The 16,610-nt window shown below is 43.9% G+C and overlaps 1 protein-coding gene across 13 annotated transcripts in view; it reads right to left on the reverse strand.

Moving 5' to 3' along the window:
* cacna1g (calcium channel, voltage-dependent, T type, alpha 1G subunit) overlaps nt 1-16,610 on the reverse strand; it is a 211,380-nt gene that overhangs the window by 74,683 nt on the left and 120,087 nt on the right. For all 13 annotated transcript variants that reach the window (XM_031844101.1, XM_031844104.1, XM_031844098.1 and 10 more), the window contains exons 11-14: nt 4,999-5,150; nt 4,620-4,805; nt 2,344-2,461; nt 710-865 (exon numbers count right to left, since the gene is read on the reverse strand). In XM_031844101.1, coding sequence (XP_031699961.1) covers nt 710-865; nt 2,344-2,461; nt 4,620-4,805; nt 4,999-5,150 — 612 coding nt within the window. The remainder of the gene's footprint in view (nt 1-709; nt 866-2,343; nt 2,462-4,619; nt 4,806-4,998; nt 5,151-16,610) is intronic.

Genomic DNA, 16,610 nt, shown 5'->3' on the forward strand with positions numbered 1-16,610 from the left:
GGCATGAGAAGAAGTCACCCGAGCATGAGACTGAAACGAGGTGATGCGGGCTGATGCACCGTCTAGTCTAGCAGACATAGTTTTCTTATGATGTGCTTTATGGCATGACTGTGTTGGCAAATAAGCAGCAACAATAATGATCCTCATAATGATGACTGCTGAGATAGCAGGGAGAGAGTGGGAGGAGAAGAGGATGACAGCGAGGTGAAGATGAAGAGGAGAGGAGGGGGGGGGGGGGATATGAAACGCTGCAACTTGTGTGTTCTCATGTCCTCGCATAGCCCGCCGCAGAGAGCGCAAGAAAGGCTACAGGTTAATTAATGCCTACAGTGCATGAGTTGGTAATGTATGTGTGGGCGCGGACATCCAGCCATTAGTGTTATGCGTGCCTGCATGGAACAAATATGCAGTTCATTGAGTAGTTTAGCCTCATGTCTCAGCCTCAAATGCAAATTTTCTAAAAATAATTAAATAATATATATATTTTCATTTAAACAGGGCGGAATGATGATGAGAATACTTTCCAAGACACTTTCACTGTCTTCAGAAATAATTTGTGTTAAGACCTGGAAGCAAGCCAGACCACAGTGCGAGATTCAACCAGTTGACCTGCTTTTTAAATGGAGATAAATAATCTCAACCCGGTGGCCGATTTCTTGGCAGATGCTTTCAGATTTAAGACGAAATAGCTCAACCAGCAACATTGTACCTCGGTCTGGAAACCCTCGACCAAGATGGCCACCAACAAGTTGAAGAGGACGTAGTTGCCGAAGGTCATGAGTGCGATGAAGTAGAGGGCGGCTACAGGAGTGGTGGAGGCCATGCCGTTGTATAACACCTTATTCCAGTCCTCCTGGGTCAGGATCTGGAGAGGAGAGGAAAAAAAGTATTTATGGGAAAGAGCACAGCTTGGTTCAGCAATTGTTGTGGTAGTTTAATAATATCTGTTTGATAAATTGGCCGCTCGCTAAGCCTCGTCCTCCCTTAGATACTGTTTCTATGCTTATCAAACTAGGCACTCATGCTGTTTAACTTTCTAACAGTGGTAGGTTTACCACGCCAAGGTCTGGGTACAAAAGCGGGCTTCTCCTTGCTAGCTGGCAACCATGACTTTAACGGCTGAAGTGACAACCGTTTAGGCTTCTGCCCTTCAGGCCCGTTCACTAATCCGTCCATGCTGTCATTGGCAGATTTCATCAGCTGAAGCTAGCCAGCTAAGCTAACGACATAATGGGTGATATAACACACAGTGGATATGCTAGTTAGGAGCAGGCTTTATCAAAACATATCGTCACACAAACTAATGTAGTTTGTTATCAAAGTGCAAGTTGGCTTTGACAGCAACATTGGGTAAGAGGTAGAACAGAAGCTAGTTAGCCGGAAATGCTAACGTTTACAGCTTATATTAGAGCACACTATTTCATGTATTCCTTACACTTCTGCTTTTGTGTTTTTCGGTTTTGGACGAAGCTCAAATCTTAAATGCAGAAGTATTGCAGTTACTGTTACTGCACACACACACACACACACACACACACACACACACACACACAGCACAAGACTGACGAGGTCTGAAGTGCCTAGGAGGAAGTTGAATTTGTGTTCAGTAATCAGTCTTGTATTTCTATGTCAAAAACATAAATGCCTTCTCTGCACCACGAGTTCTTCATTTGAAAGGACAGAATGCTGAAATGTTAGACAATGTCGACTGGATCAGTGCAGCTACATTAAACCGTCCATCGCAATAACGCGCATGACAGTACAATCTTCTGTGCAGCAGGACATGCTGACACTGTACATCATCTCTGATCAGATGTTTCACTGAATTATATATGGGTGCTATATTTAGGGTGATAAATACCATACAGTAGTATAGATAGATAATGGATGAATGGTCGGACCTGACAGAAGGCCTAATCACAAATCCAAGGTGATATGAGGCAAGCGGCAGGCCTACTTAACCTATAAGATACTTGGAAATGGGAATTAGATCGAGTGGAAGAAAATGAGGGAGCTAGATAAAGGCCAGACATGGAGCGAGAGTGAAGAGGAATATTTGATTCGATATGTTTTATTTATTCAGGAGGAAATTGTATTGTCAGCCTCCGAATGGGGACAGGTTCAGTCAGCGCCAATGAAGCAGGGAAGATGCCGGTTTGCTTCGGGGCACTTCAGCCGGTAGTTTGATCACACAGGAAGTCAGAGATTCCAGATGGTGGATGCAGTCGCATTGGCTTCAGGTCATGCTGCTGCTAAATTGTCACCTCATATCAACAGACTGTGAAGTTGAGCGTTAAGCGTTTCATGGAGTAGAGGATGGGTAGAAAAGGGTATATTGCTCACCTGGAAGACGGTCACTATGGCCCAGAGGAGGGAGTCAAAGTTCTTTCTGTCCGGCAGGGTGTCTCCACTCTGCCCCTCGGATCCAAACTTGCAACCAAACAGATGCATCCCCAGGATACTGACACAGGAGGAGGGAGAGCCAGGAGAAAACAAACAGGAAACGGAGGGGTAAATGTTTACGTCAGGCCAACCCGTTAGATGCAGGACAAATAAACAGAAATAAACATGTTTTGACTCCATCATACTGATAATACCTGCTGCTTGCATGGCAGCTCAGGCAGAATATACTGAACATGAATGACAATTACTGCTCAGGGGATTGTCACAAATAAGCGTGAATAGAAGTATTCATTAGTTAGTTTTATTACCCCAAAAAGTAGCACAGGCAACAAAAACGCCATTTACTGTCAGTCAGGTAATAAACAGGTTATTGGTTCATAAACAGTTGGCCCATAATGCATTGTGACAGTGATGTTGCCAAGAAAGGAAGACGAAGTGTTTTGTTTTTTCAGGTTCAGCACCATGGAGAGCGTCACAAACCATGTCAGTGACACCTTCATAGTCATACTTATTAGAAACAAAGGCAATATTTCACCCAACTAAAAGGTGTTTACAATAGTTTGGAAATTAAAGGAGCGGTTCAACAGTATCTCCTTTCTTTACGGAGATCGAGCTGGGAGTCGATGAGCACATCCTAGCACGACGGCTGGAAGCAGCGATGGGAACAGCTAGCCTGGCTCCGTCCAACGTAACTCGTCGCATCTCATTTGTTTCATCTGTGCAGCGCAGAGCGGTGAAAACACCGCAAGAAAGAGAGTTCAGCGCCACATGCAGCAAGACGGCTAATCCGTGGTGTGTTTCTATTATGGAACCAGCAGTCTTTTATTCAGAAACAGACGCTGAAGCTAAACTGGAGCTGAGGGATCAATGAGCAGGCCTCTGCGGTGTCAACTTGGCAACTCTTCACTCAAATCAAAGGCTGTTTATATACGCATACACAAGGCTCTTGGAGCTCTGCGTGTGTGTCTACTGAAGTGCATGTGTGGCCTCATATATGTGCAGTCGGGTATACAAACATCCCAACAAGCTGCCGAAATGAAGCCGCTCATTGCTCAGATACACCAAACACACACGACTAAGATGGAGGTAAAATCTAAAGTTTCTTGCTTGTGAGTGGAGATACTTTGCCCAAGTTTACCAATTCAATTGTTGGCCCTGTTCCCGCTGTTAGTAACAGTGGCGGCTCAGCCATTGCCGTGTTGAGCGCCGCGAGGAGGCAATCACTCAATCATAGATTTGCTCTGAATTGTTTTAACTTTACAGTACATGTAATTGTTTATTTAAGTACTTCATGTGGGATTCCCTTTTTTTTTTTGTCACTGACTTTAGTCCAGATCGTGACAGTGTTGTTTCTACTAACACAGTCACTGGTAGTTGTTCGACATTACTGCCTGCAAGCAAGTTAAAACATCAATTCATTCAAAATCAGTGGCCATGTGTATTTGTTTATTGCACACCCTCTTAGCTGTACCAGAGTTAGCTATGAGTTCATTTACATCTGTAGTCCCTGGGCAGGAAACACAAAACATCTCTCTTAAGACAATCGAGATTTTGCATGATTTAAAACAGAATCTGATGACAGTCAGTGGACTGTTTGGTCACTGTCAATCAAATCTGATCAAACCACACCCACACCGTCCTTAGGAATTAAATGATGTCTGGTTTTGAGTGTTAAACATTTGATAAGAAATATCTAAAGATGTTGTTCTTGTTCTTTGATGACGCCGTTTGGTCATGCATAATAAATCTTATCGAGAAATAATTTCGATTTGAAGCGTAGCGTAGTTAGGTTTTGTGTGTGTGTGTTTGTGTGCGTGTGCAGAGAGCCTCCACACATTGGATTCTGTTGAGCTCAGCCACAGGCCTAACCAGGCAAATGGAAGGGTTGCTGACGAAAACAAGGAATCACTTAAGTCTTATCACCCCATCGACTGATCTCCCCTTCACATGTCTGTACTGATCACAGCTTCTCTCTGCTCCTTGCTTCCCATATTGACATCACGATGTACTCATCTACCAATTTACTTTCACTCCACACCACTGTGCTTTTAACTCCAAATTTGTTTCACGGCCCCTTCAACTTACCTCTTCTGTTTTCTATTTTCAACTTTCTTTGACTTTGATGGTTCACCCGTTTTTTTTGGATCCGATTGTGAAATCGATACATTTAGCCGTGTCAGACGGGACGCAAGGTCGCTCACTCCTCCTCCGCCTACCTGAAGATGAAGATGAAGAGCATGAGCAGCATGCAGAAGGTGGCCACATTGTCCATGGTCTTCATAAGCACCACCAGCTGCCTCTGCAGGGCCGGCATGAAACGGACCAGCTTCAGCACCCGCATTAGCCGGAAGGTCCTCAGCACCGACAGACCGCCATCCTGCTGACCCACTATCTCCCACACGCTGTCCAAAGAGAAGAGAGGCACACACACACACACACACACACACACACACACACACACATACTGTATATCTTCATGTTCATCTCTATAATCAGATTCTGCAATCATATGCAGAGCTGCGAGAAAAAGATTGTTTTTCATTTCGGGGCTTTGTGAAAACCCCCGTCGTCAGGAAATCCTTCTCTGCCGCTCACCTGATGACCACGATGCAGCCATCGAAGATATTGTAGGGGTTCTTGATGTAGCCGAAGGGCCCGTAGACCAAAATCTTCAGCAGCATCTCCAGAGCGAACAGGCTGGTGAACACAATGTTACTGATCTCCAACGCATTGGTCAACTCCTCGGGCTGGAGACGGAGACACGGACAGACAGACACACAGAGACCAAAAGAGAGGAGACGTTAATGCATGGTTGATGCTTGTATCTACACTTATCAGGGGATGAAAAAAATAAAAAATTCCTTTATTTTCAGCTTGACTTTCAGCACTTTGAACTCGTTCTGGATGTGCATGTAAAATAACAAGGCGTTTATATGACTACAGTGACAACACCTACTGTGGAGAGCAAATATGCCAATGGCTAAATTCAATTCAAATATGACAAATCTGTCCTTTCACACTATTTTTATCTCACACCAGGACTCACACTCACACACACACACACACACACACACACTGATCACAATGCTGCTGCTGAATGTGCCTGCACAAAGCTCATCCGAGAATTGGGCTGCCACTCACATCTAGATCAAACAACCGGTGTGCATGTGCCGGGAAAAAGAAAAAAAACACAGAAAGACAGGCAATATAGACAGACAAGAGAAAGAACATGAGCCCAAAAGATAAAAGGCGCGGCACATCCGAATGCGACGCAGTATGCAAATCAGGCATGCACCACGAGCATCCGTAATTATCGGCGAGGAGAAAGGAGCCGGTGGGGACTCTGTTATGTGTCTGTGGGCTGTGCGACACCCCGGACAAGCCTCATGAGGCCTTTCATCTCCACGCAATAAACACTACACAACTCAAACGCGCTGTCATGCACACGATTTGCACTGACGTGACACAGAAGATGGAAGGTGTCGAGAGCCCGATCCGTGTCTGCATGTTCTCCATCGTAAAAGTGTAAGCAAATGTGCGCACGTGTGTGTGTGTGTGTGTGTGTGATACTGGCTTTTCTAACAGTCTCAATATCCCTCTGTGTGTGTATAAATAGAGGCGTCGTCCCAGCAGAGCCATTATCCCCAGGATGAACCAAGAGGTAATGTAATGTAATGTAAACACAATGTGTGTCATTAAGCCTGTCCTGGTGGGCTGCCACTAATCACTGCACACCGCGACTGTTTTAAGCAGCGATTAGTCAACACTAGCATGGATACACGAGGAGAAAGGAACACAGAGAGTAACATCAACGGTGGAATAACCGTGCTGCATCAGGGCACCAGTTTGTCTGGAGCTCCAAAAACACGGTGAGCCGGTTATTATGTAATATTGCCGCTGGTGTTGTTACGTTGCTCTCCGGTCACATGGGGAAAAAAGGTTGTTCCAACACACCTGCTTTAAAGTAATAAACATTTTAAATGAAATGGAAGCACTCCTCAAAGCCACAATTCTCCTTTGATTAAAACAGTTATTTTAGCTGGCAGAACAGAGGAGTTGCTGGTCCACCGCTGCCTTCATCAGTTAGTTTGTGTTATTGACGTTGGTGACTCCAAACTAACCCTTTAAAATACCAAAGTCACACAGTGACACGAAGAAACTAACCAATCGAGGCAGCGGTAGACGAGCAGCTCCACTGTTCTGCCAGCTAAAGTCACTGTTTTTGTCAATGGAGCCCGGTGGCTTGGAAGACTGCTTACGTTTTATTTGAAATGTGTATTACTTTAATTAAAGAAGGCATGTTGGAACAACCATTTCCCCCATCTTTTTTGAGGTGGCTAAAAACAGCAGTACATTGCTTAGCTTCCCTGCTGCTATTCCTGCTCGCTACTCCAAACTGGGGATGTGCCGACAGCCATCCACTGTATACCCTGACTATGGATAAGTACCTGACCCACCCGTACTTCAAAAAGAAAATTCACAACTATCCCTTTAACTCCAGCTGAAATATTGTTTTGTTGTGGGAGCATTTTTTGGAAAATGCACTTATTTGCACAGAGGGTTGATACCACTCATACCTGTCCATTAAATATAAAGTTACAGCCTGCCGATAGCTAGCTTAGTTCAGCGCTCAGTAAACAGGCACATAATCCCGCCCCTAAAAAAGGGGAATTGTTGTTGTATTTACACTTTGTTTTTTGTACAACTTTTTCAAACAAAATATATAACAGATTTATTATTGAGCTTTATAGATCCCCCCCCCCCTTTATGCTAAGCTAGGCTAACTTACGGCTCCTCATACCTTCATATTTAATGTACAGATTTGAGAAGTGTAATCGCTCTTCTCATTTAACTCCCGCCCGAAAGCCAAGCCTATTTCTAAAAAAATGTATTCCATCGATATCTCACCATGCTGCAGTGAAGTGTACTCTAAGGCGTGTCAGTACGCTGTGACATCAGACTTCAAGTTCTAAACCAAACAGGGCTGTGAAACCAAGCTTTTCAGCTTGGTGTTGAGTCACTCTTTAATTTGAGCTAAAACAAACTAAGTAAATGACTTACATAATGGCAGCTATACTTGCAGAACTTTTTGAAATGTTGCGGTTGAAACTTGATGTAGGTCATTCACTATGGAGCATGTGTGCTCAGCATTAGAAGTCAAACCCTAACTGTCTCCGGAAAACTTCAATTAGAGCACCCTGACAGCGTATCTGAGTTTAAACGAGTCAACCCTTACAAGTCCTTGCTTAGTATTAAGTCATTGCTCCCTTAAGACTAGAAGGAAGGAAGCAGTCGGCCCTGAGGCACAAGACAAGGTCCAGCAACACCAAGATGTAACATTGCACCATAATTGAGAGCCTGAAGCTTCAAACACTGGCTTATGATAAATTACCAGTTTTAGCAAGTCATCATACCTAAATGACAAAATAGGTCGTAACTGCCTTCCAAAGTGACCCAAAAAAGATTGATACGAGCGCATTCTGATCTGCCGCCTCCATGTGCGGGGTTTAAATTTAGACAACTAGAAGTACTTTGTACAGATTATGGTTAAATGTAACCAGCATTGACTGTTGGTAGGGGGAACATCATGGGATCGTCATGTTAGCATTAATAATATTCTTCATAAAGTCCTCATGTTCTATAAAATCAAAGAATACATTCATCTCCAACAAGTTCTAAATTGTTACTATGGCTCTTCTGAGCTGAGCTGTTAAATGAGATGACGGAAATTAATAACGAGGAGAAATAATTGGGGAATTAGAGTGGAGCTGATTTAACATAAGTGTGTTTCATCACGTTACTTGTTAAGTGAGTTGAAGTACTACCATGCAACACATGTGCAATGTTGAATTGATGGAGTAGAAAACAGAGAAGAGGGCGAGGTGACGTATTTCCCCTCTTGCCTCCTTGTTAAAAAAAAGAAGAAGAATCATTTGCCCAAAAGTCGGCTTCCTGAAAAAGAAGCTTCTCTCCGTCTCATCTCACCTCTTTGTCACGGTCTTTGTCTCTTCTGTCTGTCTGTCTGTCTGGGTTCACAGACACGGACGAATCTGTTCGTTTGATCCCGCGCTGCTTCATTGTGTCCATTCGTTTGTGCGCTTATGAGCGCGGAAGCGGCGGCAAATCCTTCATGAACGGCCGCACACACACACACACACGCGCATTGTGAGATTAAGAAAAGTTCAAAGGGGTACACAAATGCTCTGCCGGGGCACTTGGGATGTTTGTGTGTTCTTTTCACGATGAATGCCCTCACACGCAGATACGTATACAACACTCATGTACAGACTAGTGTAAGAACACAAATGAGCACCGCACATCCAGGCCACACCGTGAGCTCTGCTCCCACACTCCTTACCATGTATGAACACACACTGTAGGGCACAAAAGCCCTGCACAGACTCACACCTTATAGCCGTGCCTGTGGCACACACACACATATCCACACACAGCTTTATAATAGATGCGATTGATAAGCCAGAAGGAGAAGTACAGTGAGGTCCGGGTCATTATTTCCCACTCCGCTGTTTCTGCTCTGCTATTGTTCCAGCTTGTATATCCGACATTCCTCAGACATCATGCGAGATTACGGCGAGGGAACAGGGCCGTAAAAAAAACAACCTTTTCTCACCCATCGAAATGCACAAGGGAACCTACAAAAGACTACTGAGGTGCGTGAACCACCTAGAGGGAGATGAAACGTGTCCAAGTGCACAAGGAAGTGAGGGAGACGCACTTTGCTTTGCTCATCGCTGGCTGTGTCCGGGGTAATGAGGCGGCGGCAGCATTAGGAGGTAAAGTGTGTTAGATGAGGAATAGTGTAATCTGGTTAGTGCAAATGTAATGTCACCTAATCTGATGTGATCTAATCGAAACGGGAAGCTGCGCTCTGCTTACGCCCTGGACTGTAGATGATGCACCAATAAGTCTGGTGTGTGTGTGTGTGTGTGTGTGTGTGTGTGTGTGTGTGTGTTTGCTTAGGCGTGCTACAGAAGAGGACATTTCAAGCATGAAATGGAGAATGAAACACTCACAATTACGGGTGGTTTGGTTGTGATTGAAGAATTGCGTTGATTCGTCTCTGAAGGTCTGCACCAACTCCTTAATATATTTGATGGGAGATCTACACCAGAGATGATACTACTAATAATACGGAATTCATCTGATTTTATGTACAAGGGTCTTCTTAGTGTGTGTGTGTGTGTGTGTGTGTGTGTGTGTGTGTGTGTGTGTGTTGTTAACCGAATCTCTGCTCACTTTTGTTGACTTAGCTGGGCCGACGTGCTTTTAGTGCATGTGAAATTCTCCAGAATCTGCCCCGTTAATGATTATTTTTAGCATATTGAGCACGACAACTACCAGACTAGGAGCAGTCATCCGCTTCTTTGGACTGCAAGAACTTGTCGTGCCTATTTTTATTTGCAGACAATATCCGACAGCCTGTTCATGTTGATTGGTAGTTCATTTTAAGTAATGAATTAAATCATATATCTAAATGGATTACATCAATGGACTTTTCTCAATGTTAAGGAAACTTATTATATCTCATACAAAAAGCATAATATGTTTCTACAGTTTATTTGCTTTTAGTGATGAACTGGATAGTATTTATTGATATGATTTGTCCACACAGTTGTCCGGTTTATAAGTTCTGCCATTTTCAAAACGTTCCCACATCAACTGCAGGTTGTCCAATAATAAATTGTCCCCCTCTCTTTCAGGATTATCTGTGGACATGTACAGCCATACAGAAAGCTGAATGCAAAGGGGAGACATTGTAGATTCAGAGCAAGAGAGGAGAACTTGCTAAATACAGGCAGAATGTTATTTGACATTTCACTGAACCAGGAAATAACTGAATGCAACATTTGATCACCTCATTGATTCTCCCCCTTTTTTGATTTCCATGGCTGGAAAAGCCATCCCTCTATAAACCGGGATTAGCAGCTGTTGTTTTTACCGTCCACGTCTCACCATTGTACAAATTGGGAAAAAAAAAAAACGCTTTTCTTAGGCCTGTCTTGGAGGGAGGACACTGTTTTCAGATGCCAACTCGGCATTCTTCAGGCAGGGTCGGATAAAAGCTGCGTAAACGTTGTCTCTGGTTGGAACAAGAAGCTTTACAAAAAGGGTCTTCTCATTGTCTCTCTGGGTTTGGCAAGGGGAGAAGCTAATGTGTGTGTGTGTGTGTGTGTGTGTGTGTGTGTGTGTGTGTGTGCGTGTGTGCATAATAAAGCATCAGAATGCATCGAGAGATCTTTAAACACAGACTACTGTGCATTAATTCGATAACCTATGGAAATTAAACGCGCCATCGCCTTTAACTAACGATAATCTCAGTCCTTACAATAACTGAACCTAATCCTGCCTCACAAATGTCAGGGCGCTTTCAATTCAAAAGGGGCCGAACTTCAGGAATACAACCAGACATTCAATTAAACCATAATGACCCCAGTTACGTCTATCTATTACACGTATAGCTTCAGGAGAGATTTCCTTTCAGATCCAGTGCTTTGGTTTATAAACGCATATATGTAGAAACTAATGGCATTCCCGTCAACCTCAGCTGTAATTTGTGTTTTATGTGAAGCACATTTCTGCTTACTAGCAAAGGTTTAGCACGCTAATGGTGAACGTATTATACTCCCTAAAAATTGGCATGTTTTTTTCTGAGCATAATAACATGCCCGACATAGCATTTAGCCGTGAGTGAGGCTACATTTCACAAGAGTCAGTTTTGAAATATGTAATAAATGTAATAAAAGAGACATGACCACAATAGGAAATCACTTTTTTTTTCCTTCCAGTGCAACACCGTGGAAGAAAACCCACATCTGCCACTGGAATTTGGGACGGTGACATCCACACGACGGTTCCACTGTACTGTGTGCGACAGTTCACCGCTGCGAGGCAGGTGGTCGATTTTAAAGGATACTTGATGCCTTGATGTGTCACGGCTAATGGTTCCGTCTCGGAGCTCGATTCATGAGAAACGCAATACGAAGTGGAAGTCCGGTCGAGCATCACTGAATTTCGGCGGTTTCCAAAAAAGACCATGCGGTTTTGGGTTTTTGAGTTCGGCAAAATTAGCTAATTGCAAAAGCGAGTCGAAGTAGTAGAGGTCAAAATAACAGTGCTATCTTTATTACAGCTATCTATCTTTTACACGAGCCATCTGTGTGTTTGTGCCACTAAACGTGGGTTTTACGGTCCGTGTACCAGAGTGGCAGAAGACCACAGCTCCGGGGGGAGAGCGGTTGGCACTCGGTAGCTCCAGCGCCCCGCGGCAACTCAAATTCGTCTAGTGCCAACCCCGGCAACCGGGAGTAACAGCGTGCTATTGGAGCGCTGGGTCCAACCGGTGTAATGGCAGCAACAGAAGGTTTGCTGATGCGGCGGGGGAGTCGGGGCAGTCTTCCTGTTCTGGGGGTTTGCTCCGGCTGTGTCACTTAGTTAAAAGCTAATTTGATAACTGGGGAGGTAGCTACGTCTCACAAAGCCGCAGCACGCTCTACCACCGCCGAAGCAGCCTCCTGGCGGCAGGGACAATGACTCGTTTTCTCGCTTCTGCCACTTTATTCCGAAGTACACGCACCAAGGATGTATCATTGACAAGCCTGCGGGGCATCCTCTCACGTTGGACCGAGGGGATCAAGTGGTATTAAAGACAGACCGGGGCGGGGCTAGTCGGTTAGCATGCCAATTTCAGTAGATATCTTTGCAACACAATACAAAGACGCCAATGACATAACATCAACACTGCAACATCTTCCCATTTTGTTTATATTAGTTCATTTTAAAAAAAAAACGAAAATTCTGATCAGATCGTACATATTGCACCTTTAACATCAATCTCAAACTCAAACTCTCAACCCCTGAAACATTTTTCAAAGTGATCCTTCCAACCGTCAACATGCATCACTGTTAAAACAGAAATTTCACGCACTTTCTTTCTCAAGTGGATAGCTTTCAAGGTCGACAGAGTCAAACCATCCTGTGGGGAACGTGACCCAAAAGTGACCTCGGATCACTTTGTGCTCATGTAACAGCTACACGCTGAGTCAATATTCATGTCGGTGCTAAAAGGTTTCCACTTTGACTGCAGCAACCATTTCCAAAAAAACAGGAACCGTGCATTTCCCCACGTCTCCCCTGACGCCCCTGTCTTCTCTCTGAGCCTCTTAAACTTCTCCTCGAGCTATTTTGGCATCGGCGGTGGATCATCAAGGGAGCGGAAAAGACCCGGCTGGAGACGATGATAAGACGGGGACGACTGGCCACGCAGACAGAGGGAAGTTCTTTATGTAAAGCGAGTGTGAGAGAGAGAGAGAGAGGTCAACCTTCCCGAGTAAACAGACTACGGGCTGTGTCACATAGTTGGCCGAGGCGCAAATATTCCCTCAGCTCCACCATAAATGGTAACGCTCTTAAACTGTGCGGGGAGATAAAGCAGACACCCTCTCCCTGCTCATCCGACCCATCCGCCTCCACTCTCCCACCCATCACCTCCTCTTTCCCTTCACCTCCAAGTCCTTACACTCTGTCAGCCCTATCCAACACTCCCGTTAATCATCTCTTTATCCTTCCATCCCCGCGTCCCGCACACATTTACATTCCCTGCACTTGCCTCTTCTGCTGCCCTTGACGTTTCCCCGAGCAGCAGCGGAGCGTTTGTGTGTGTGTGTGTGTGTGTGTGTGTGTGTGTGCGTATATGTGTCTTTAAAAGATAGGCAGCAGACCTGTTATGTGTCACGGAGAGCGAGGGGTTTGGGCCCCCGTAGCTCCATACACACCGGGTGAGCTGCGGGGTAACAACATGTCTGTGTTCGAGGGACACGTGTGTGGATGTCTGAGATACTCAAGAGGCCGGCTTATATCTCAGGAGACGGGTCACAGCAGCATGCTGTCCATGTATGTGAGTGTGTGTGTGTGTGTTTTACAGACTCACCCAGTGTGCTAGTCCCACAGTTACAAGTTTTGAGATAAAGAGTCAATATTCAGTACTTTGGGAGCAAAATTTAGAGCTCAGTGAGACATGGAGAGATGCACTTCAATCACAATAATGAGCAGATATTCTTTATATAAATATACGGATGAATATATGAGGAACACCACTGGGGAGCTACAGAATTATACAATAACCTAAATTGAAACAATAAATGGACCCGCCCTTTACATTTGTATTATTATTTTCGTTATTGATTCATCTTTTATCTTTTCCCATTGCCTAAAAAAAGTGTTCCCATGTGACCTGTGATGTATACAGTATATATACATATTATTTATATATATATGAATATATATGAATGAAGCCGTTATGTTGCTTTCTTCAAAGTCACCGAACTCCACTGACAAAAACAGCATTTTCCCCTCGCACAACCAGGAAGTATACATACAACGGCATCTCAGCCAGTGCTTTCTTATAGCACACATTCAACACGTTTAAAAGGCCTCAGGGACACACACAGCATTTTAGTGCGAAACACTGAAACAGTGAGTTAATTTAACGCATTAGGAGACAGCGTTAGCATTCGTTTGGGGTCATGTTTTTTGTCCACCTGGTGTAAGTGTAAGTCTTCATCAATCAAAAATAAATCCAGTCTCTTCAGCTGCTCTTAAATGAAAATAAACTAAAATGAAGGAATGCTGTTCACAAGCACAACCACAAGGACATTCCAACAAACGCAGCCGACCTTCTTGACAAATCAACGACATATCATCCTCTGTCAGATACACACATCGATATTCGGCACAATTCATGATTAATAAGCACATTATGTGTAATCCTTGTCAGCCGAGACATTGATTGGCCTTTAAAAATGGGTGGAAGTTTGTTAGTGTGTGTTCTCCATTTTTCTCTCTCCATCAATTACTCATCGGGGTGGATCTTTAATCTTGTCAAATTCTCTTTAAGGCCCAGTCGGATCTCCACAACCTAATTTGCGGCTGAATGATACATAATACCAGATATACAGCGTATGTGTGTGTCATCCACAGGGGGGGGGGGGGGGGGTGGGCGGCTGGAAAACAGGTCAGCTTGATCGAAAAGCTGCCACACTCAACAGAGCTGAAACACGATTTCTTAAAGGGGCAGTTTTCTCCAAACACAACCTTTCAGATGGAGCAGGTGATATGGAGAAGTGTTTATCTTCATCCATCAGAGCAGTGTACGGATTCAGGATTATGGCAACGATTATGGCATCTCTGATACGTCAGACGTGCCCCGGGCACAGGAACGATGAACAATGTTTTGACCTGGCGCGCTCAGTAACGGATTATTTGCATAGCACTTACAGCTTTGACTGTAGCACGAGGTTAAGTGCGTCTATTTTCATGATTAAATATTGAAAAGTGAGGAGAAAATGTGACAGAGTAAAAAAAAAAAGGCATGCTGCTGCTGCTAGCATGGATACAGGCACCGGTTACAATTTTGCAAACTTAATGTTAAAGTTAATGTAAATGAATCTCTAAATAAAAGAATACTCTGCTCCTCCTCTCTATATTTATTAAACCAGATGTATGTCTTATGTCCTTTTTCATCAAACACCTTGGGGGCGTGCGGCAGGTTTGCAAAACTGGAAACATCCAGAACTCTGGATAGAAGACGAAAATCGTCTTCCCGTTCTAAAAATAGTTTTTGCTAAACTATTTTTTAGTAAGTTTACTCTTTACTTTTGCTGTATTTAGGCATATAGGATGAAAGATTGTGTGTGTTAACATGGAAACCCCCCTGCCGATTGTCATTGAATACTTCAAACATAAAGGTGCAAATTCACAAAAGAATTGCAAGGCTGCTAAATCTGCACAACTAAAGAAAAGAAAACACGTCATTCTCAAAGCACCCGCAGAGGTTGCCGTGCACCCCTAACGGCACTGTCAAGCAAATGACGTCTCTGTGCACCTGTGCTATTTGCACCTATTTTAATTAGGCAATATGCAGACATTTTGCATAAAAATTGTCCCGTTTCTATGCAAATGAGGGTCATTGCCAAATCAAAAAGGTTAGCGCTGATAGCCACACGCAGCTACAGGGAAACTATTAGCGTCTTCAGAGAGGTGGGGGTTACTGAAGTGCATTCATAAGAGGCGTCACGGCCAGACTTTCCAGCGATCGTGGCAGCATTGAATGATATTTTGTCTTTTGTCCTCTGCTTCAAATCATGCCACATTGTTTTACAGTCTGAAGGTGTGCGTTTGAAACTGGCAACAGCGCTGACAAACAGGGATATTGAATCACAAATACAGTTTCTCTCTGTTTCGTTAACAATTCTCGGCTAAAGTTTTGAGGTATGACTCCGCAACTCTTCGGTTCTCTCTGCCATTGTTCTGCCGACTGTGTTGGTGGTGCAAAGGCAGCATTTATACTTAGAAGATTCTTTGTGGTGTTTCAGTATGAATAGATTTTGGTGTAAAAATGTACCGGTGCACTTTAACATGTGAAGGTGGTCCCCCCCCAAATGCTATAACACATAACAAAATAATACTACTCAGTGTATGTTAATGAAAGACAATTTTAAACTTGTATAGCACTGAACACAGTAAGCTAGTCTCAACCTAATTGTTAAAGTGGGAGTTGCGCGGGGTACAAACTCAAGACAAAACTCCAGCAGAAAACTTGGCTGAAGGATGTATGTGAAATTGAAAACCAGCCTCTCCTCCATGTGGACAGAGTTATAGAGACAAACAGAGGCTTAGTGATCCTTGTGTCTTTGGAAGTCGATGGGCTTGCAATCAATGAAGCGTCTCAGTAAAATTTTCAGCAGCCTGTCTGGAGTCTAGAGGGATCCATGTTACCCAAACTAGGAGAGAACACTTCAAAGAGAGAGAGAGAGAGAGAGAGAGAGAAAGAAGAAAATACTTAAGAGGAGTGAGGCAGGCAGGAAGCAATGGACGAAAGGTATAAGAGGAGAGAATGACAAAAGAGACAAAGGTGAAAAAGGGAATGAGTAAAACAAAAAGGAGAAGAATTGAAGTGGGAGAAAAGAGAGAAGAGGAAGTAGCCAACATAGGAAGAGAGAAAATGGGAAAGAGGGAACAGAATCCCAATAAAAGGAAAGAAGGACAAAAAAGGGCGGGCAGACGGAGAAGGGCCAGGAAAAGTAAGGACTGAAAAAAGACTAGAAAGCTATAAAACCTCCTGTGTGTGTGTGTGTCTACGTGTGTGTGTGAGTGTGTGTGTGTGTGTGTGCTGAGGATGGCATCTGGAT

This window comes from Anarrhichthys ocellatus, unplaced genomic scaffold, assembly GCF_004355925.1.
Source record: "Anarrhichthys ocellatus isolate YVR2014 unplaced genomic scaffold, GSC_Weel_1.0 scaffold4, whole genome shotgun sequence".
Taxonomy (NCBI): Eukaryota; Metazoa; Chordata; class Actinopteri; order Perciformes; family Anarhichadidae; genus Anarrhichthys; species Anarrhichthys ocellatus.